Raw genomic sequence first — 24,083 nt, forward strand, 5'->3', positions numbered from 1 at the left:
AAAGAGGAGAGAGTTACGTACTCTTGCCTATTGATAGAGACTATTATACTGAACAAGATATAAAAGTTTCAAAGCCATATGTCAAACACTTTACACAAAATATGAACTGGTACGAAAAACTTAACCAAGATTTCTAAGTCAAAAGGGGCCATAATTCAGTCAAAATGCTTGACAGAGTTATGTACTCTTGCCTATAACTGGACATGGTGATGGTAAACAAGTGTTGAAAGTTTCAAAGCTTTATCTCAAAAGACTTTGTCAAAATATGAACTGGTACGAAAAACTTAACCAAGATTTCTAAGTCAAAAGGGGCCATAATTCAGTCAAAATGCTTGACAGAGTTATGTACTCTTGCCTATAACTGGACATGATGATGGTAAACAAGTGTTGAAAGTTTCAAAGCTTTATCTCAAAAGACTTTGTCAAAATGTGGACTGGTACGAAAAACTTAACCAGGGTGTGACGCCGACGCCGACGCCGACGCCGACGCCGACGCCGACGCCGTGGTGAGTAGGATAGCTCTACTTATTCTTCGAATAGTCGAGCTAAAAACTTAACCAGGGTGTGACGCCGACGCCGACGCCGACGCCGTGGTGAGTAGGATAGCTCTACTTATTCTTCGAATAGTCGAGCTAAAAATAGTCACATATTTTGGTCATCCTGAAATTACATGATGTCCACTGACCAAATGTTTGTTTATTTTGTTTCTCTAACCCAGCAACACTCTAACTACAAGACTTCCAAAATTTTACATTACCTTTCTACTAGTGTTACTTAACCCCTACCCTGCTGAATTTCTATAATGAACTTGTCCATCTTCTATTTGGATAGAACCATTAACTGTTAAAAGGGGTGCATACCAAAATGATACTGACTGAATGGAGAACAGTGCAGATCTTGATCAGACTGCATGGATGTGCAGTCTGACCAAGATCTGCACTGGTTGCAAAGGCAGAATCAATTGTGTCCAGCATGATAAGGATTAAAGTTTTGGCAACCTTGAAAAAAAAAGAACAACATGAGAAATGGTTAGAACCAAAAACTCTTTTAAAGCAGCAGCTGATTTCAGTACTTCAGAAATATTAATATTTTTTATACCTCATTTAGAATTTTTTCTTTCTCCTGTTTAATCTGAACCTCCATTTCCTCATACAGTTTCCTTACTTCCTCGTCGTGTGCTGTTGTCCTGCTGAAAAGATCAGAAAATAATGGCACCTAATAGATCTAGTGCAGCTATAGTTAATTCATGTAATATGCCAATAACATAAATACATCATTTCTAATGCCAGCATTTCAGCAAGCATTGTGAATGGAATAACTAACAAAAGTTCCAATGCTAATTCACCATTAAAAACTATCAATATTAGATATGGTAGGGCTTGATATCCCGAAAATATTGACCCAAGTGTCAATAAAAAATGTTATAATAAACTGGGGTAAAAATTTTGAATCTCTCTATTAATTAGCACAGACATTGACATAAGATATAACATCAAAGAAAATTTTTTAAAAAATCAAAATCGGTTTTAAATGTCTGTTTTTTGTTTTTGTTTTGTTTTGGGTTTAACAGTATTTCAGTCATGTAACGCCGGACAGTTAACCTAACCAGTGTTCCTGGATTCTGTACCAGTACAAACCTGTTCTCCGCAAGTAACTGCCAACTTCCCCACATGAATCAGAGGTGGAGGACTAATGATTTCAGATACAATGTCATTTTAAATATCAAATAGTCACAGAGAACATATGCCCAGCCCGCGAATTGAACTCAAGACCCGCAATCCGTAGACCAACGCTCTACCTAATGAGCTAAGAGGGCGGGCATTTTTAAATGTTTGTAAAATTCATGTAGAGTGAAAAACTTTTACTCCACTCTATTCAATTTCTTTGTATTTACTTACTTAGATATTTTGTAAAATCTGTGATTCTACACATAAATTTATACTTACAATGATGAATTTTTGTTTAAATGTATACCATAGATTACCTGCACAATCCTAATCCAGAAAAAATTCTCTCAGTAACACTTTTATTTTAACTACATACAACTAAAACTGTGAACAGTAATGTCCTCAAAATTCAATCAGTTTTCATTTTAATATGTTTCAGTCAATTAACTATTCAATCTATGAGATGAATTCTTTGAAGTTTATAATATTTTTATGGTAGTTACATACAGCAGAGTTCACGCCCTTTTATTAACTTTATTTCCTACTTCATGTACAACTAATGTCAGCGTAATTACGCGTAACTTTCAATTCATCATATCAATGAAGTTCACTTTATTGCCTTGTATGGAAATACTTCAACTTAAATGTTTGTTTGTTTTGGGTTTACCGCCATTTTTCAACAGTATTTCAGTTAACCCTTACCCTGCTAAACTACAATGAACTTGTCCATCTTTCAATCTGACAGTACCATTAAATGTTAATAGGGGTACTTACTAAAACAATACTGACTGAATGGCGAACAGTGCAGATCATGATCATGTGCAGGCTGATCATGATCTACACTGGTCGCAAAGGCAGAATCATGTCCAGCATGATAAGGGTTAAGTAACAACAAGTTGTTAAACTATTCAGTGTTCCTGGATTCTGTGCTAGTACTAACATATTCTCTCTGCAAGTAACTAACACCTTCTCCACATAAATCAGAGTGGAGGATGAACAATTTCAGACAATCAATGAAAACAAAACCTTCCCCTGGATTGAACTCACAAGCCCAAAATCCATAGACCTTAAAATGTTGATGAAAATGGAGCCAAGGGAATATTAAATTTTTTAAAATCTTCTAACTGATAATTGTTTGATTTGCTGATAATATGTAAATGTACCCCTTCAAGTAAACTTGGTTACCCTGCTAAATTTCTAAAAAAGACTGGTTCATCATTCAATTTGGGCAGTACCATTTATTGTTCAAAGGGGTGTTGACTGAAAATTTACTGACTTGAATAGCGAACAGTGCAGACCATGATCAGCCTGCATGGATGTGCATGCTGGTCTTGGTCTGCAGTGGTCACAAAGGCAGAATCACATGCCACCAGCAGGCTAAAATTTAATTTAATGATAAATCTCAAACAAAAAATGTAGGCAATCGTTATTATACATGCATTTCTTCATGCATTTCTTTTTGTAAAACTACAAAATGTAACATTCAATAATTTCTTTATATTGCTAATACATCGTATCTGGAATCTAAAATTAAAGTACATTAAGACAAAAAACCAAACTGAAATATATAGTTGCCCCCAATCTTATAAATACCAACATGATTCGGTTTTTTTTGTGCTTTTCATGAATGTCAAATATCTATATATGTCACATCAACAGATAACAAATGATATAAACTAAACTCACCAGTGGAAGTAAAAAGGTTATCCTACTATAAATTGACATTTATAAAATACATGTACAAAGGGATGTCAAATAAATCATGAGAGTTAAGACAGTTCAAATTTCAAAATTATGTAAATATAGTTAAGATATTATCTTTCACAATGACATTAAAGGAAAATCTTATAAGGGCTGGGATGGGTAAGTTGAAGGTTTTTTGTTAAATTTCAACATATATTTTAAACTTTCATCTCTAGGAATACAGTAAAACCTGCCTTATCTGGAACCCTTCAGGACTGCAGGTCATCACATCGCCATTATACATTGCTTTTGGTTATATAGGTACCATTTAAAATTTTGATGCACATTTTTACTGACCCTCCCATCGGACATCACTTCAAAGTACAGCAATAGCCATTTATCAAGGTATTGACATGCAAACAAATTTAAGTCGGTGACATTTTAAATATCTTGTGCACATATCAACACAGGTATTTCCCCTGTAGATAACATGTACAAGACTGTTCATTAATCAAATCAAAGGAAATGCAATAAAATGCATGTCACAGGTGCAGCAAATATATGAGCTGCACCATGAGAAAACCAACATAGTGCATATGCGACCAGCATGGCTCCAGACCAGCCTGCTCATCCGCGCAGTCTGGTCAGGTTTCAAGCTGTTCCCTTTCAAAGCCTATTGCAATTAGAGAAACCTTTAGCGAACAGCATGGATCCCGACCAGACTGCGCGGATGCGCAGGCTGGTCTGGATCCATGCTGGTCGCAAATGCACTATGTTGGTTTTCTCATGGTGCGGCTCATATTGCAATGTCTCAAGCATATCAGTACACCGTGAAATCATTAATTTTTTCTTTGAGGACAAATTTTTGTGAATTTTCTGGCAGCTAGCATAGATTCATAAAATAAAATCCCAATAAACTGGTAAAATCCCACTTCATTTTATCTAAAAATTCATATTGTCCTGAAACTGCTATTTTTGTAAAAGTCAGGAAATTAAGTTCTCACTAAATTAAACAACTTCACAGTATTAAAATGCGAGGAAAAATGTAGGCAATTAGTCATCAAAAAGATTATTCCTCTCTCCAGGGGATCCAATTACAACTACCTTATTTACCTTGTGCTATAAAGCACTTTGTTCTGATAAAAATCACGATATAAACCATTTCCTGAAGTATAGACCCTGTTTTCAAAATGTGGCAACTATTAGATATTATTGTATTTATTAATTCTTTGATATTTTCTACTTTCATTTAGACTGATGGGTACAAAATTTTGTGGTTTTTCCCAGAATGGCTTTAGCTGTTTTGCTGGGATTAGCAATCACGGATATTCACTTAGCAACACAAAAGAATGTGAACTTAGCCTATTCATTTGGATAATTACTTAGCAACACAAAAGAATGTGAACTTAGCCTATTCATTTGGATATTCACTTAGCAACACAAAAGAATGTGAACTTAGCCTATTCATTTGGGATTTAATTTCTTGTAAAATACAACCATGAAACCTACAAAAATTAGTCCTCCACGAATGATAATGATTTTACAGTAGCACAATTAAACTTTAATGACTTACCTTCTCAATGCTCCTTCGAGTGTATCAAAGTCCACTTTAGATTTCTTTATTTCATTAGACACACGGTAGACAAAGTCCTCAAAGTGAGTAGCCATATCAGGGTCATCCCTCTTCAGCCGGCACCACAGACCTTGTATAGTCGACTCGCTGGAATAAATTTGTTCTATATACATTCTATTTCAATTTTTTGGAGTGCAGAAACGGACTGCTGCTTATTCATATTAACATATCTGTTCTCTTTTAAATCCTTTTTTCATTACATTTTAAAACTCAAGTTGAATGACAAACAGGTGACAAGCTAAGACCCTTGCAATACACCCTGTATATCGTGAATATATCCATATATCTTTTCCTTTTGCAGCATCCAAGCTATTTTCCTTCTTGGTTTAAATAACAAACTCAGATCTACCGGCTTTTTTTAAATCTTTGAGCTGACAGATTGACTAAATCATTTAATCTTGAAATATTGCATTGGTGTGATCTTAAATTACATCGTGAGTTGAACCGAACAATACGCCTTCCCCCCACCCCCTTTCCCATTTCTTTTTCCTGTCTATATAGAAAGCTTACTCATCAAAGAGATTGGTTGCGCCAACATTTTTCATCATTTGTTTGAACGTCTGTTCCTCCTCAGCAGGGTCTATATCGTGTTCGTCCGTGTAAGTTTTACTCATCTCCATATCTGCTGGCTGCTCTGTGCTTTTTATACCAAGAAAACTGCCTGAAATGCAGATATCATGTGAATAAAATACTATGAAACCACCACTTGGTAGACTGAATTTGTATGTTGTATAGTGGGTGTGTTTCTGAAGAGGTTACTGTATACTGTAAAATCACTGATTTTCATACAGTAAATACTTTTCATGGATTTCGTCATTGAGCCAATCCCCGAAATGAAATCCCATGGAATAAGTAAAATTTATAGTCACTTTATTCAAAATTTGAAATCCAGAAATTAAAACCTCATTTTTACTAAATCAACAGAATTACCTTCCCACAAAACTGAATTATTTTACGGTAATTATCAAATTATTTTACGGTTATTATCAAATTATCATTATCTACATGCGAGAACTGATATTTTGGGACTTTGTGGTTTTGTCAGCTCAAGAAATGACATCCTAAAAAGACAATCTTTCATTTTAACTTGTCATCCACAAATCTACATCCCCACAAAACTGCCTTGTTAGCCAAACCTCAAAATTCTATTACAAGCCAAACCTCAAAATCAACTGACATAACAACAATATTGATTTTTTTCCCCTATTATTTAACTGACTTTGTTCCCACAAAACTAAAAGCCTCAAAATATATACAGCAATCAACTACTGTAATTAAAATATATAAGTGGAAAGAAAATAACTGTCTCAGTATGGAACAATTTGCTACTAAGAGGCATTTAGTTTACAAAATAGAGCACTTCTTTCAATTTTGCATATCAACAGGCATAAAAGGGAGGTAATAAAATAAAATGGATTCAACAGTACTTACTACAATGTTTATCAAATATTTAATCATATGACAGATATATGGGATAACAGTTCTAAAAATATCAGGGTAGAGATAATACAAAAGTAGTTAATATCATATACGTTTAAAACATAAAAGGGAATAATTGTAATAGTTTATGTTTCATGGTATTCTCAAAAAGTGAGTTATATTTTTTTAACCTCATGCTCATGGCCAAAAAAACAAGAGCACCGCCTTGCGGGAGCTGACCCTTATCTGATTTTTTTTGTATAATAGAAAAATTGTCCTACCCTTGATTTTCTAAGTCCAAAAAGGGCCATAATTCTTGCAAAAAGCAGGATGGAGTTATGTTTCTTGATGTAAATAGTCAGCTTATGATGGTGAACAACTGTTGCAAGTTTCAAAGCAATAGCTTGAATAGATTAGAAGAAAAGCTGACCTAAACATAAAACTTAACCAATAAATCTGATATTTTCTAAGTCCAAAAGGGGCCATAAGTCTTGCAAAAAGCAAGACAGAGTTATGTTTCGTGCTGTACATGGTTGATGGTGAACAAGTGTTGCAAGTTTCAAAGCAATAGCTTTGATAGTTTATGAGAAAAGCTAACTTAAACATATTACTCAACCATGAAAACTGATTTTCTATGTCCAAAAGGGGCAATAATTATTGAAAAAAGCAGGATGGAGTTATGTTTCTTGATGTACAGGGTCAGCTTATGATGATGAACAAGTGTTGCAAGTTTCAAAGCAATAACTTTGATAGTTATGAGAAAAGCTGACTAAAACATATTACTCAACCAAGAAAACTGATTTTCTAAGTCCAAAAGGGGCAATAATTATTTAAAAAAAGCAGGATGGAGTTAAGTTTCTTGATGAACAGGGTCAGCTTATGATGGTGAACAAGTGTTGCAAGTTTCAAAGCAATAGCTTTGATAGTTCAAGAGAAAAAGTTGACCTAAACATAAAACTTAACCAAGAAATCTGATATTTTCTAAGTCCAAAAGGGGCCATTAATCTTGCAAAAAGCAGGATGGAGTTATGTTTCTTGCTTTACTGAGTCAGCTTATGATGATGAACAAGTGTTGCAAGTTTCAAAGCAATAGCGTTGATAGTTTAGGAGAAAAGCTGACCTAAACATAAAACTTAACCAGGCAACGCCGAAGCCGACGCCGATGAAGTGATGACAATAACTCATTATTGTTTTCAATAAATCAGATGAGCTAAAAATGACTGTAGGAGTGTGCAAAAGTTTTCTCTCATGACCAGAAAAGAGATTAATGGTAAACTCAGCGAAAAAAATATTTTTTTCGCAGCTTACATTTGATAGAATTTTCTATGAACAAAGAGATATTCTACCAATGTCTACGCTAATTTGTTCTTCATTATTATCGGTCTGTACAAAACTGTAGTGATTTGAGTCTTCAGAGTAAACAGGTACTTGGTTAGCTCAGTTCGTGGAGCACCTGACTTGCAAGCAGAGGTTTATGGGTTTGAGTCGTACACTGGGTAGATGTTTTCTCCTCAAAAAATAAAACTATGACAATGAAGTTAACAAGAAAGATACGGGCTAAGGTGGTTATGTATTGCATGCAGTATTTTCTGGGATATACTCTGTTTGAAGCTGAACAGTCAAGGTTCAGCCATCAAAATTGAGGTGGAGCTCATGACTTGCAAGCAAGAGGTGGTGGCTTCCAGTCCTATAATGGACCTCGAAAATTCAAGAACAGGTAGAGTACCCATATAGCTGTATTTCTATCCAACTTACTGCACACATCTGATTAGCTATTAACAGGCTGGTAACATTGCCTGATCGGGCTTACGACATAAAAAGTAATACTTCTTGAAAAATAATGAAGATATTTCATTCAAACTTGGTCCATTTATTAAGCATAACATATGATGCTTATCAAGATAGAAATAACTTTTTGCCTTCAGTTTTGTTAGAATTACTTCCCTTTTTCAGATTTTTATGATGCATAATTTTTGAAGTCCAAAAAAAATTATGTTTTAAGGTTTCGATGGAGGCCTTGAGAAACAAAAATCAAACAACACCAAATCATAGAAAGAAAGAGTTGTTTGACATGAAAATTGAACAGCATGTAAAACATGTATATTACTTTAAGAAACAAGTGTCAGTATACTGATATAAACATTGAATTCCGGAAAAGGGCTGCCTAAAGGGGCTCCACTTCCGGACAGTTAAACGCCTTTAAAAACTCACCATTTTCAAAGAACAGTTACACATGTTCGTTTTGATGCATTTGCAATAGCGTGCGAGTGGTGAAATTTCGCATAACAAGGTGGAACACAGTTTTCAGCAATTGTTTATCTTTATTTCTTTACAAATGGCATTCATTTTCAAAGGGAGACAACTGTTCCCGATTATTTTAAGTACAAATGGCATTCATTTTCAAAGGGAAACAACTTTTTCCGATTATTTTAAGTAATCTTTGAGAAAAAGTTGTCTCCCTTTGAAAATGAATGCCATTTGTAAAGAAGAAAAGATAAACAATTGCTGAAAACTATGTTCCACCTTGTTACGTGAAATTTCACCACTCGCACGCTATTGCAAATGCATCAAAACAAACATGTGTAACAGTTCTTTGAAAATGGTGAGTTTTTAAAGGCGTTTAACTGTCCGGAAGTGGAGCCCCTTTAGGCAGCCCTTTTCCGGAATTCAATGTTTATATCAGTATACTGACACTTGTTTCGTAAAGTAATATACATGTTTTACATGCTGTTTAATTTTCATGTCAAACAACTCTTTCTTTCTATGATTTGGTGTTGTTTGATTTTTCTTTCTCAAGGCCTCCATCGAAACCTTAATGCGATGTTTAAAATAGAAAAGGTTCTATGGCTTTCTATTGCTCCAAACTTTTGCACCAATACCTTTATTCTATATATTTAGGGTAAATACTTTGTTTCTAGTGCAGATGTATGAGCAATTTTTTTAGAACTAACATTTCTCTATAATGTTTTAAGTGAAAGCACAGTAAAATGTATACATTCATGTACTAGCACAATAATTTAGAGCATCAGAAAGCCATTGAACCCTTTTTTGTTTTAAACTTAGCATTAGAACTTATTTTTTTGGACTTCAAAGATTATGCATCATAAAAATCTGAAAAAGGGACATTATTCTACCGAAACTGAAGGTAACCAACTTATCTTTATTCTAATTTGTATCATTTGTTATGCTTAATAAATGGACCAAGTTTGAAAGAAATATCTTCATTATTTTTCAAGAAGTATTACTTTTTATGTCGTAAGCCCAATCGGGCAATGTTACCAGCCTGATTAAGACCTTAGTCCAACCTAGTCAGAATGACTGACAGTAACAACTGGTTTGATGTAAGAAGTTAGCCTTGCTTATTTGGCTTATCAGGACGACTTACCTTATTATTTCATCCCTCTAACATTGGGACAGCGACAGTGTAAATCTATCACTCTGTTACAAAACATCCTATTATTTGGACTTTGCGAACATTAAATAATCTCTCAGAAATTGAGAAAAAGAAAATAGAAGTTTATAAGTACATTTAATAGATAATCACTAATCTGCTTATCACATAACAGCTACTGATACTTACTCATATAAAAATCCTGAAAAAGTCCTGAATTTGTACTGGCAATACTTCCACCAAGATCAAACCAGGTAGACATCAATTGTTTTATCTCAGCATAATTTATATCAAGTTTTAAATTTCACTTATTTAAAATTCAAGTGTTTTATCTAATATCAACAGTTTTAAAATCCTTTTATTTGAATATTTATCCAATACACTTGTCCACCTAGCATATATAATGAATTGAGTATATACTAGCTTTAGGCTATATTTAAATCATTCTTTCAACTCCAGTGAAACACTTCATTTACTCTCAGGCTATATATTAAAAATAACACAGTACATAGTATTAGACTTTTTAACTTTATTTTAATACTCTCAGGCTAAATACAGTCAAACCTGTGTTCAAATCACCTCTGAACAGAGACCACCTGGCTCTAAAGACCACATGCTTTGTTTCCCTTTTTAACATTTACAGTGTATTTTAACCTGTGAATAAAGACCACCTCCCGATAAAGACCACATTTTGGTTTTCCCAAGGGTGGTCTTTATAGACAGGTTTGACTGTATAACAATTATCTTAGCAAATGCCCGGTAAACTAGGCTATGTTTAAGTACCGTAATTCCATGTTTTAGTCCTCTAAATCCATTACTTTCTGGCTAAACATATAATCTGGATGCCAACAAGCCCACCCTTTGAGCCATAATTGTGACCTTGACCTTTGAGATAAGAGTCCGTCTTATTGAGTAAAACATTCATGTCAAATATGGATCAGGCTGGACAAAATCTGACATGACCTTTGACCTCAAACTGTGACTGTGACCTTGACCTTTGAGATAGGAACCTGGGATTTGTGCATTTTCACTCCGTCTCACTGACGTTAACATTCATGCCAAATATAAACAAGATTGCTCCATGCATGTCAAAGTTATGGTCCGAACAGACAAATCAAGACAGACGCTTGGACGCACGCACTGACGCACGCACAAACATACACCAAACAGCCATATGTCTTCACATCCGCAAGCGGACTCAACAAAAATCATAGCATATAACTTAGGTTATAATAAAATTATTCCACGTTTTAGTCCATTTTAATAAATCCTGCGAATCACTTCACTAACTCTCAGGCTAAATATGAAAAACGTTAGCATATAAAAATAATCTTTGGTAATTGTTTTATGTCCAACTTTAACACAAAATATATGGTGTAATATGCTAATATTTGTATAGAACTTGTAATATGTATACAACAAGATCAACTAAGTAATTGTACATACTTGAGACACAAAATACAACATACACAATTTGTACATAAGTGGTGTTAGATTAGTGGTTTTAGATAAGTGATATGAGTCAAGGGTTACTTAATAATGTTCAGGGTTATTGAACTGCAATAATTAAAGCATTTATTCAAACTAGTGAATATTTGTTAAAACCTGATGAAAGTGGTGCACATACCCGGATACCGGTAAGCAAATGGAAGGTTTTTCTTTTCAGTCTTAATATCCGTGAGAGATTTGTTTTCAATAAAAAAACAATTTTATTTTAAAATCTAAAGTTAACAACTAATATTTGAGGCCAAGCATGTTTAGTTCCTTTGGTCCTTTCACTATTTTCATCGTTTTACTGCTGTAACAGCAATGCTACGAACCAACAACAGCTATTTCAACTAATTCTATGATGGAAAGTGAAATGGGGCATACGAGGAGTGTTCGATATGAATTGTTTATTGTCCTCTAGCTCGATATCCACATGGGGCACAATAAAAACCAATACCTACCTGTATAGGGTTATTCAATACCTACACAACGGTGTATAAATGTACATGTTAGACTAAGTGTTAGACATAAAATTTGCCATTTGAATACACGCAATCATTGACCACTGTAGTAAAAATGGTTGGTAGAAGCGTCAACAAGAAAGATGAAATATGGGCTTACATTAAAGCTCGCTCAAAACTTGGTTGTTCTTTGAAGCAGCTGATGACTGAACTTTCTATTGCTTATGGACCTTCTTGTGTGTTTTATGACACAGTTCGGCGGTGGAAAAAGAAATTTGAGTCTGGTGTAGAGTCCATCAAAAATGCACCGAAATCAGGTAGGCCAAAATGTGCATCTCGTAAAGAAATCGTTTCCAAAATAAAGGAAATCATTGAAGGAGATGCCAGATTTACAGTTCGTGATATTGCACGAAAGGTAGGCATATCACTATCAACGGTTCACCTTATTTTGAAGAAGCATTGTAAAGTCAGAAATATTTCTGCTAGATGGATGCCACATCTGTTGACTGATGAGCAAAAGAGGCAACGAGTTAAAGTGGCCAAAAGCTGCTTCAAATGTTTCCAAAATATGACAAAAAGCAGTTTGCCAATGTCGTCACAAGTGATGAAACCTGGGTCCATTATTTTGAGCCCGTCAGAAAGGTTAGCAATAAGATCTGGGCCACTAAACACAGCAAACGCCCAATAATTGCCAAACGTTCTTTGAGTGCAAAGAAGGTTTTGTATGCAATCTTCTTCTCTGGTGAAGGAGTCGCAATAAAAGTGCCGGTGAAAAAGGGCAAAAGCATCACCGGAAAGTACTACAAAGATGTAGTACTGAAGAAACTGAAAAAGTATTATCAGAAACGATGCCCTGCCACTGGTTTTAAACATGTCCGTCTTCTACATGACAATGCCCCCGCTCATACCTCCGCAATAGTTACGGCGTTTTTGAAGAAAGAAAAAGTAACTGTTTTGCCTCACCCCCCGTATTCCCCAGACCTTGCCCCATGTGATTTCTTTTTGTTTCTGAAATTGAAATCATTCCTTGCTGGGCGGAAATACCAGTCCCGACAGGCACTTGGATCTGCCATTCATCAGTACCTTATTACTGTGCCCAAATCAGCGTACCGTGACGCCTTCAAGAAGTGGATACATTGGCTGAAACTTTGCATTTCTAGCCACGGGGAGTACTTCGAGGGCATGAAATGAGCCCTTTTGGGCTAACTTGAAATTTGAAGTCTCCAGATAGAAATAAGCAATTCATTTCGAACATCCCTCGTATCTGTCAGTAAAAACTAAGAAAACTGTTTGAAATTTTTTTTTATAATGGACCTACATATTAAAGCATTATGCTGTGTTTGAATACTTATACCATTTCTGTAATACTGTTAAGTAAAAGTTTCACTGATCGCGGCCGGGGAGGCCGCGATCATATTGAATAGGTAAAGTATATGCGTGCTGGGGAAAATATTTCATGATGGACCTGTAAATTCTTTACTTATGGGTGAAACAGGTCTCATAAGCGTAAATACGACTAGCTTCTACTGATTATAAAACATACCATACGATTTGTTGTGAATTAACTGTTGTTGTACTTTTAGTAGTTCAACCGCCACCCTTGTTTAAGAGCAACATTTAAAAAACACGTTTTTTTCATCCTCAAGTAATAAGTAAGTAGACTCGCCCAGTTTAATCAATAACCCACAATTGACTGACCCCTCTGGTACAGTATCTAGACGCATAATCTAACTCTATACATATAGAGCGCCTACTTCACCCGATTTACATTCGGAACATTTTCACGCGTTTCAGGCTTTATCATATGTTTAACGTGGGATTTTTGAACTGTCCAAAGATGTTGGAAATGTTTGTCTCATTGTTTATTTTTTTTTAATAAAAATGTTACTGCTTTCATTGTCTACCACTTTTTTTCCACCCTTGCCTGAAAAAACAGTAATGAGTTTGTACACTGTTCAGACAATTGTGCTCTGTTGAAATTTAACCAAACACAAGTTTACCTGCATAAACCAAAGAGCTATAAAAATAAATAGATCAGCAACTTGATAGGCATATAGAGCAAATCTTGCCAATATCACGTGATAACTGAATGAGATCTCGTTTACCGGAAGTGGCGCTTTCTCCACGCGCCATTTTGTATGCGAAAGCAATTATTCATCAGTAAATTAATTATCACCGTATGGCCACGCTTCTTTTATGGCAAGAAACGTGTACTTTATGACTTAAGACTATTTCACATTAAACTAATGTTGTTTTAGAAGCTAACATTTATTCTAAATGTAGTTTTAAAGGTACAAATTGTAACTCCATGCTCGCCGATGTTTGTTTTTACTAAGATAACGCCGATTCACGCTCTGACACGAGATCACGCGAGATTACAGCCAGTTGCCATTCTGTGTATTTTATAGTTCTTTGCATAAACAGAAAGCATGATATGTCACCATGCGCGGATCCAGAGGGGGTGGAGGACCGGGGCTCCGGACCCCCTCTGGAAAATCTTTAAAAAAGGAAAGAAAATGTTTTTCGAAAAAGGCAACATTAGGACTGCATGTAAAGTAAATGTGGCTGCTGCTACATACGACCCCGACATAATTCATATTATTTACCTAAAAGAAACTAAGAATTTTACCTTCAAGAAAGCTTGATTTTATCATTTTCCCAAATTTAACAGGTTAGTCCATAAAACTGTCCCAGAATGCAAAAAATGAAGTGCTAAATTTCAAAATTCCAAGGGGGGTGGGGCAGGGATCGACCCCCTCTGAGAAAATTGGCTGTGTCTGTGCATGGTCACTATACCTGTCCAGTACTGGACATTATGGTAAACGCTTCTTTCATGCACAAATGACAATTTCGCAACTTCTGTCCAGTTTGTACAAATTTCTGGCCGCGATAAACCATTTGACTTGTATATAACTTTGAACATGTTAACAAAGAATTAAACTATAAATTCTAACTAAAAAGGGGTGCAACTAATGTAATACTGATACCTGAGTTATGGACCTTGTCGTACACCATAGAAGGTAAGGTATAATTATATGATAAGGGTAACAATGAGGAACAAATATTTTACTAAGTCCCATTGTGATGCTGTTTTAATAATTACTTTTACTTCATTTTAATAAGGGGAGGTAACTTTAACAACCAATTAGGACAACCATAATATTCTCTCTATGTCAAACTCAGAAGTGAACAGACACTTGGACCATGCCAAACTATTATCCCTCCATTCTATCAGAGGACAACTAAATTCCTACATTTATCCCCTTGGAGCAAAAAGGTACCAAGTACTGAAGGATATGGTACCTGGCACATTTACAGATTAGCTGTAATTTATTCAGATAAAGTATATACCTAGGTCAAGGAACCAATGGGTAAAAAGCGTTTGAGTGGATTATATAATACACTTGATTTATCTAGACTGCCCTTATAAAAGGGAAATAGATTTATGATATTATCTTACCAGTCAGTTAAAGATAGAGGTAGTTAACTTAACCGAAAAATAACTGATGTATAGCCATATGTGAGGCTGTGAAAATCCAATAATGGAAAAATCCCATGTGAAAAACTGTCTGTCAAGAATCTATGTCTATGTAAAAATAAGTAAAACTAAAATAAACAAATGGAATCTGGTATTCTACAGTAATTTTCAAAATGTAATCCGAGCCTGGCACACACAGGTCAGGCAAGCACATACATGGAAATTGTGCAAAAAATGTCACTAAATTAAGAAACAATCTTTTTTAATTTAATACGCATGTCAATAACATATGAGGAATATTTTTAATTTTTGATTTAATTAATATTCCATCGGAATATTCCCATCAAATAAAAGTAATCATACATAATTACCAAAACCATCTGTGAATTCTTCTAAAGTCAGGAATCCATTTCCATCATCATCGAGGGAGTCGAAGACATGCTCCAGTTGCTCTGGTGACAAGGGCAGCTCACTCTGTAGGCGCTGCATGTCTCGTTTGGTTATAAAACCTTTCTCCTCTATATCACACACTTTGAAAAGCTCATGAGCTTTCTCTGTCATCAACTGTTGCATTTCTTCCTCTGATGGTCCCGACTCTGGCAGATCAAACGATTCGCGGCTGAGCATCGACATGGTAAAATTTTGTCTAAAATATATCAATTACCGATTACTGCGAAACCTTGAATACGAAGAATTCTACTGCAACTCTTAAATCACCAAAAGGAATTTGATGAGAAACTTGCAAAAAGTCAACACTTATCATTCAGTAAAAGAACAGAAGTTCCACATGCGGGCCTCTTTATCATCACTCAAACACAGATCCACAATTTCGATTCTTTGAACATTAGCGATTCATTACATTATCCGCAATGAATGTACAGCTCCTTTCCTCAATCCTGAAAAAATACAATAAAGACAAGTTAATTCATACAACAACAAAATAATGACTTTTAAAACAGTCTTTTTCCCCCCGTCTTATGACATTTACTTTGTTATAACCTTGCTTTAAGTATTTCTCCCCAAACTAAAAACATCTATTTCAAACAACAAAGCAATGTGCAATGAAATTCAACACCATCCTGTATCCTGCAATAATTGAAATATAATGATCATTTTGATAAAATACTGCATCTAAAATTATAAAACATGATCTCTTTAAACTTTATTCATACTTTTGCATACAAAATTATATCAAAGTGATATTTATATTCTCAATCAAAACATTACCAAAAAAAAATCCACATCCTGGATCTAAATTTAAGCCAAACAAAAAGTACTGTAATACAAAAAGATTAAATTATATAAAAAAAAAAAATCCTCTTACACACATATATAAATTTCTGTATATTCATTGAACATATGTTGCACAGTATTGTTTGTAGACTGTAACAGCAATATAACATTATTCTTTCCAATGTTTTAATCAAACAAACCCACCAGCAATAGACCAAGACAACAGCTGTGCGCATTGATTTCAGGTTGTTCATATTTCACATATCATTAAGTATCTGTGATATATATCTACATAATATATATATGTATGTAAAGTAACTTAGGCTATAGACAATTTTATACTTTTTAAATAGGGCATCTACTAATGTTTTATCTGTTACAAAAAAACAACAACAAAGTTTAACACCTAAGCATATTTTAACCATTATCACGCTAAACGCGATTGATTCTGCCTTTGCGACCAGTTTAGATCATGATCAGCCTGCACATCTGTGCAGTCTGATCATGATCTGCCATGTTCATCATTCAGCCAGTATCTTTTTTGGGGGCCTTCGTGGCCGAGTGGTTAAGGTCGCTGACTTCAAATCACTTGCCCCTCATCAATGTGGGTTCGAGCCTCACTCGGGGCGTTGCATTCTTCATGTGAGGAAGCTATCCAGCTGGCTTACGGAAGGTCGGTGGTTCTACCCAGGTGCCTGCTCATGATGAACTAATGCACGGAGGGGCACCTGGGGTCTTCCTCCACCATCAAAGCTGGAAAGTCGCCATATGACCTGAATTGTGTCGGAGCGACGTTAAACCCAACTAAATCAAAATCTTTTTGGTAAGCACCCCTTTTAAAAGTTGATGGTACTGTCCAAATTGAAAGATGGACAAGTTCATTATAGAAATTTAGCAGGGTTAGGGTTAATCTACAGAAATTCAAGATATGACTGAATAACAAGAAGCCATTTGCATGACACCTGTACCTTCTGACCTTTCATCTGTGTCATGACACACTGTATCAAGGGAGGTTACAATGATTATGTCATACTCATTTATCAACTATAAAATCATTGGAACCTGAAACGTCAATATTTTTCCATACTGACATTCAAATTTCATATCGGGTGCATGACGTCAATTGTGACGTCAGTTTCATACATTCCTTCGCGTTTAAAAGTTCTTTAACTACAATATTTTCAGTTTTACTCTGGCTAAAGAACAAATTATATCATTTATATAATAAATATAAGTGTAGTATGTGTATGTAAGAAAAAGATCATTAGAACTGCATCGAGAAATATGCCCTCAGTCTTTTGCGGAATGATATTGCGCTCCTAAAGTCGCGCAATATTTCCGCTGCAGAAATTGTGCAGATTTCTCTATACAAATCTAATAACCTATAATATATATGTTTGGTATAAAAATGAAAAACTTTCATTCTAAAATGTAATAGATGTGACTTAAACAAAAGTGAGGTAACTAAAGGGTGCTTCTAATGGAGTTAGGCGAGTATCCATTTAGCGGTTCATGAAAAGAATTTGTTTAAACGTTTTTTTTTCTATTTACAGCTTTGTTAGTGAAATCAGCATATTTGAATAAACTTGAAAATGTCAACAGAAAGTTGCTTTTAAAACAAGTTTAGTGAACACATACCTGGCAAATTGTCATTTTTTTTTTTTATCTGGCAGCCACTATGAAAGTGTAGTAATGGTGATAGAGAATTGTCAATCAAACAACACTACAGATCAGGTTTGGCTATTTTAGCTCCTGCCGATAAATTTGAAAAAAAAAAGTCAATTTAAATCTGGCCAAGTTTGATGAAGATCCATTAAATGGTACTTGCAAAGAAATGATGATGATGGACAGTAGATCATCCATCTGTACTAGGTAGTATATAGTCCTATTATTCCAAGTAACAACTTATCTAATCTTGTATTTATTTAGTGTAAGATAAATGCACAAAATCGGTATTAGTCATGTGCCCTAATTTACCCCAAGTTCAAATTATCCTGAAATTAAGTTTTATATACCTATTTAAAAGTTCATATTGCAACTTTGAAAAATCAACAGGGGTCATCTGCTGGTCCTGACCAACCTCCCTATCAACTTTCATGATCCTAGGCCCAAGCATTCTTGAGTTATAATCCCAGAAACCGTTCAACTATTCTGAGTCATTGTGATCTTGACCTCTGACCTTCTGATCTCAAAATCGATAGGGGTCAATAGCTGGACATGGCCAACCTCTCTATAAACTTTCATGACCCTAGGCCCAAGCGTTCTTGAGTTATAATCCGGAAACTGATTGGTCTGCATACTGACCGACCGACCAACATCTGCAAACAATAAACCCCTCCTTCTTCGAAGGGGGGGCATAAAAAGTGTGGAAAACAATTCCAATTTTCAAACAGATGATAGCTAACAAACCAATTGTCACACTGGTGGTAATAGCATGTTTTACAACTATAATATAATTTATTCTGAAAATTGAAATATACCAGAGATTTACATCCTAGTGTCATATGGCCTAAAACCTTTTTTTAATTGCATGCATATATATCCTGTATTTAATTTGTTAAGCAGACATAATATAAGTGAAATTTAACATTAAAGCTTGAGCACGCTTAATCCTGACACAGTTTTCGTTGCCAAACTTTAAATAAAATGAATTTCTTTTCTTGAAATCTGGTGATTTTTTTTGTTTGTTTGTATGTTAAAATCCAGTTCCTTCTATTAACCCTTACCCTGCTAAATTTCTATAATGAACTTGTCCATCTTTCAATTTGGACAGTACCATTAACTGTTAAAAGGGGTGCATACCAAAAAGATACTGAATAGCGAACAGTGCAGGTCATGATAAGACTGAATGGATGTGCAGGCTGATCATGATCTAGACTGGTCGCAAAGGCAGAATCAATCGAGTCCAGCATGGTAAGGGTTAAAATAAAACCTTACCTACTTAATAGAAATCATTTTGCAAGGAAAATACTTGACATTCATGAATACAAAATGTGCTTAATAATCAAATCAAAAGTTTCAAATTTAATTACTTTCTTTTTCTTTCTTTTTTTTTTTTAGATATTTACAAACAAAAATTCTTTACTGTTACAACAGAAACATACAAACAGAATTACATAACTATAATAAGATGAATACTGTAAAAACACTGAAATGCTACAGACTATACATTAAAGATGAATTGTAGATTTATTTTCACACTAAGGCAAAAAAAGAAAATCTCTCTTTTTTAAAAAAACCCCAACAAATCCTGGCATTAAAGCACATATTAGCCCGGCCTTACCTTGCTAAATTTCTATAATAAACTTGTCCACCTTCCAATTTGGACAGTATCATTAACTGTTAAAAGGGGTGCTTACCAACAAGATACTGGCTGAATAGTGAACAGTGCATGATCACGATCAGACTGCACAGATATGCAGGCTGATCATGATCTACAATGGTCACAAAGGCAGATTCAATTGTGTCCAGCGTGATAAGGAATAAATATTGTAGATTTATTTTCACACTAAGGTGAAAAAAGAAAATCTCGTTTTTTAAACAAAATTAATGACATTAAAGCATATATTAAAGTAATCAATATATTAGTCAGAAAAAAAACTTCATCACCAAAAGAAAAATCCGACACAATTATATATGCAACCCATACTTTAGTAAATGTTTTATGTACTAAAGACTATTTTATGTAAATATATTACACGAAATGTAAAAGTATTGACTTTACCATTTAAAGTTTGTTTGATATAATATCCAATTTCTCTTCGCCAGAGACACTCTACTTTTCAATAAGATTTCTATCGAAATAATGAGACAACCCCTTAGGCAAAGTGTAATAATTAGTCCTATACCATACCTACTCCCTCCCTCTTTGATCAAATCATTAATATATTGTTATAGGTCATCAAACAGTCATTTAATGACATTTTTTTTCACTTTCAACAAAACAGCCAGTCCAACTGTACTGTCCTCTGTTAAATATTTTGTGTATACTGAACAAAACAGTTAACCAGACATTCGTTATTTTGCAAATACCTTAAAGGCCCATAATGCCTTAAAATTTTTATCCTTACAACAGATGAAACAGCTTTCCAAGTAGATGTTATGTATACTTACATGGTTAGAAAAGCACTACTTTTAATATTGCACATGAATTGTTTTAGTTGGAGTCATAAAGGGAGGTAATAAAAATCAATAGATTCAAATCAAAACATTCTAAAATATTCAGCAATATTCAAACGTTTGACAAATGTTAAAGAAAGTAATTATCAGAAATAGGATTTAACAAGAAATTAATGTATTTTATGTTCATATTAAACAGAAAATGTGTCAGCCGCATTTTTAACAAAGGCATTATGAGTTTTTAAACATTCCTAAAAGTACCCATTTTGAAATTAAGCAACATTTAGATTAATATGTTGTTAATAATATATCAAGATTTCAAAAATATGGAGTCACAGAAATATATAATTTTATTCATTTTACTACTAAACCCCCATTTTTCATAAGTCACATTTTTTTTTTAGAAAACAGATGAGTAAAATTTATAAGAGTATTGAGGTGAAGACTTTGATTTTTTATCAGGAAAAAGTTCAATATACAAATATGAAATAATATCTTTTGATAAGGCATGACAACAACATTGTTTTGTTTTACTGTCAAATATTTTCGCTAGTTTTATAAGTTCAAAACATTTTAGTGTATTTTTGTATCATATTCAATGTGCCCATACCATGTCACTGACGTCACTTTTTTGGTCAACACGGCAAGCTAAATTGACAACAACTTTGTTGATTCGGAACTTCAGGGCAATGTAAGTTCTTTATTTCTTGATCAAATATGACTAAATATAGTGCTGGCTAAGGCAAAAATTGAATACTACACACACAAGTAAAAGGTTTTATGAATATACAAGCAGTTTTGGCCTGAAAACAGGAAAACTGTTTTCTTTTTAAAAAATTAGCATGGTAATACAGCAAGCAAGTGTCCCTTTTGACAGAAAAATGGGTCATTGTGGACACTAAGGGCTTACCAATTCATGAAAGCAGTTATCAAAATTAATCCATTCTGAAAATGTTAAAAAAGTAAGATTTCAGTGATTTTTTACATTTCTTTCAAAAATTCTACATACCAGCAAGGGCAGATTTGCAAAATGTATTTAGAATTGTGTTTTACCCATTACAAATTTACGTCATCACATTCTATTCACTTCCTTGTTTGTGATAAAGTCAAAACATTTAATTTCAAAAAAGAAGTTAAATGACCAATCATACTAAACAAATAATTATTAAAAATAATCTATCGAGCCTTCTCCAGGGGGCAAGTCCAGGGTTTTAGTGCAGGGGGTGGCAATGTCAATTCAAAGAGGTCCTGGGGCATGCCTCCACAGAAATATTTTTGCAAAAACACATCTGACATAGTTTGAGCAAAACTGAGGTCCATCCGAGAATACTTCAGACCACGTTTAGCTAAGGTCTTTTAAGGTGCCTGAGAAAAGCATGTTTAAAGTTTTTTTTTCTATTTTTTAAGCCTAGAAGTCCCCAAAGATGTCAAACAGAGCCATATGAAAACAATTGACAGAGGCCTTTACAACAATGCTACATAGCATGTATGATGAATTTGGGCAAAGGCCTTTCTAGTTTTAGTTTACTTGGCCAAGCAGAACCATGTAAACAAATCCAAGGCTGGCCCATACCAGGATCCTACAGACCAAGATTATCAAAGATCCATCACATGGGTCATGAATGAAGTTGTTTACATGTTTTTTGTTTTTTTTTGTAACTAGAGCTGAGAAAATAGTTATATACCTGAGTCAACCATGCACCAATAACTTAGAGTGCGGATACTTGCATCTTTATCAGCAATTTTCGGTTCAAGGGCTAGAAGTCCAAAGTGCCTGGGCCGATTTGGCTAGTTATAGAACTTGTCGAGGACTTATCAGGAAACACATTTTGTTCAAGTTTGGTGAAGATCGGATGAGAAATGTTCGACTTAAGAACGCGGACAAGATTTGTGATGGACACACACACACAGACAACAATAAATCAGTATTTCTCCCACACAACTACGTAGTGGGAGATATAATTATTTATAGCTCTGATGGCCCCTAGAATGAGCCAAGCAGAAGCATTCAAATAAATTTGAAAGAAGAACATAAATATATTACAAACTACTGGTAATTCTAAGGAAGATCCATCAAGTGGTTCATGAGAAAAAGTTGTTCAAAGGTTTTTTTCTACTTTTACCTGTTTCAGCCAAATGGGACCAAGCAAACCATTTTATAAAAAATTGAGTGAGGACCATACAAGGATGCTACAGACCAATTCTGGTGTGAATCCATCAAGTGGTTCATGAGAAGATGTTGTTTACAAGATTTTTCTATTTTTAGCTCTGTTGGTTAAGCAAGTTGAACCATTACATTAAAATTTAAGAGAGGGCCATGCAAGAATGGTTCAGACCAAGTCTAGTGTAATACTGACCAGTGGTTTCAGAAGAGAAGATGTTTAAGTAAAAATGTTGACACAGGATGATGGATGCAGGACTCCGGATAAACAGCTTATACTAATTTCTGGTAAGCTAGAAGTACAAGATTCCTTATTTAATTACACGAGAGTTTTATTTAATTTACTACATATAAAGCCAGAACATGTACTAAGTATACAATTACAACTGACATGAAATTGCTAGGTTTTAAGACCATCAAGTTTTAAACGAATATAAAAAATCAACTCGACTATGCACTAGAAATATACATTTTTGTAATTATTATGCTAATTTTTAAATATTCTTTCATTCTTAAATTTGTGGGAAAACTGACAAAAATATAATGAAATACTATCAATTTACCTTGAAGAAAATACAACAAAACATTTTTTTTCAGACTGGTTGAGGAGTAATAAAGAAGGAAGTTAAAACAGGTAAAACAATACATACATGAAAATACCACAGCAGTATTTAAATTTTTGTTTTTCAAATAATCAATACTGTGAAATAAAATATGAATATTCATGAGGACTAATTTTTCATGGATTTCATAGCTATGCAAAATGCATGAAATTAAACCCCAACAAACAAATAAATTCTCACTCATTTAATCTTAAAAACCAATGAATTCAATATCCCCATGAAATCTCTGTTTTGGCAAAAACCATGAAATTTCATGCCCATGAAAGTAAATAAATTTCACAGTGTGGTCTACAGGGGTTTACTGTGAAAAGAAAATTATCAAAAGACCACAGTGAGTAAAACAAAATATTGAATTCAGAATTTCATTTTACTGGAAATCTATGATCAAGTTGCTTTAACAGAAGTCACTGAAATGAATGTAAAATAATTAAGTTGTAAATTTCATTTGACTTTATAAAAACTTCTTACCTCAAATTCTGGTGGCTGTGAAAAAAAAGACTTGGCTATATTTGACAATCATTTGAGCTATAAAACAAACTGTACATTAATTCAAGTGCACTTGTGAAGTCCTAGACAAGCTATAATCTTGATAAAAACTTATCTTTAAAGTTTAATACTCCAATACTGATATGTAAAAGCTAGAGAAAAATCTGTTCTTTTCTCAGTGCGGGCTATAATCACAAAAAACACAACTATTGATATATTCTACAATTACCCGACTATTGTC

General features: G+C 34.2%; 1 protein-coding gene across 6 annotated transcripts in view; it reads right to left on the reverse strand.

Moving 5' to 3' along the window:
* Nucleotides 1–24,083, reverse strand: part of LOC123535593 (EF-hand calcium-binding domain-containing protein 4B-like) — a 72,281-nt gene extending 48,198 nt beyond the window's left edge. For 2 of the 6 annotated variants that reach the window (XM_045318300.2, XM_045318297.2), the window contains exons 1-5: nucleotides 23,825–24,083; nucleotides 15,592–16,116; nucleotides 5,494–5,644; nucleotides 4,924–5,070; nucleotides 1,099–1,189 (exon numbers count right to left, since the gene is read on the reverse strand). In XM_045318300.2, coding sequence (XP_045174235.2) covers nucleotides 1,099–1,189; nucleotides 4,924–5,070; nucleotides 5,494–5,644; nucleotides 15,592–15,853 — 651 coding nt within the window. In that variant the 5' untranslated portion in view covers nucleotides 15,854–16,116; nucleotides 23,825–24,083. Of the gene's footprint in view, nucleotides 1–1,098; nucleotides 1,190–4,923; nucleotides 5,071–5,493; nucleotides 5,645–9,982; nucleotides 11,205–15,591; nucleotides 16,117–16,544; nucleotides 16,638–23,824 lie in introns of those variants that run through there. The other 4 variants (XM_045318302.2, XM_045318298.2, XM_053528888.1 and 1 more) reach the window with 4 other exon arrangements.

This window comes from Mercenaria mercenaria, chromosome 17, assembly GCF_021730395.1.
Source record: "Mercenaria mercenaria strain notata chromosome 17, MADL_Memer_1, whole genome shotgun sequence".
In the NCBI taxonomy this organism is placed as follows: domain Eukaryota; kingdom Metazoa; phylum Mollusca; class Bivalvia; order Venerida; family Veneridae; genus Mercenaria; species Mercenaria mercenaria.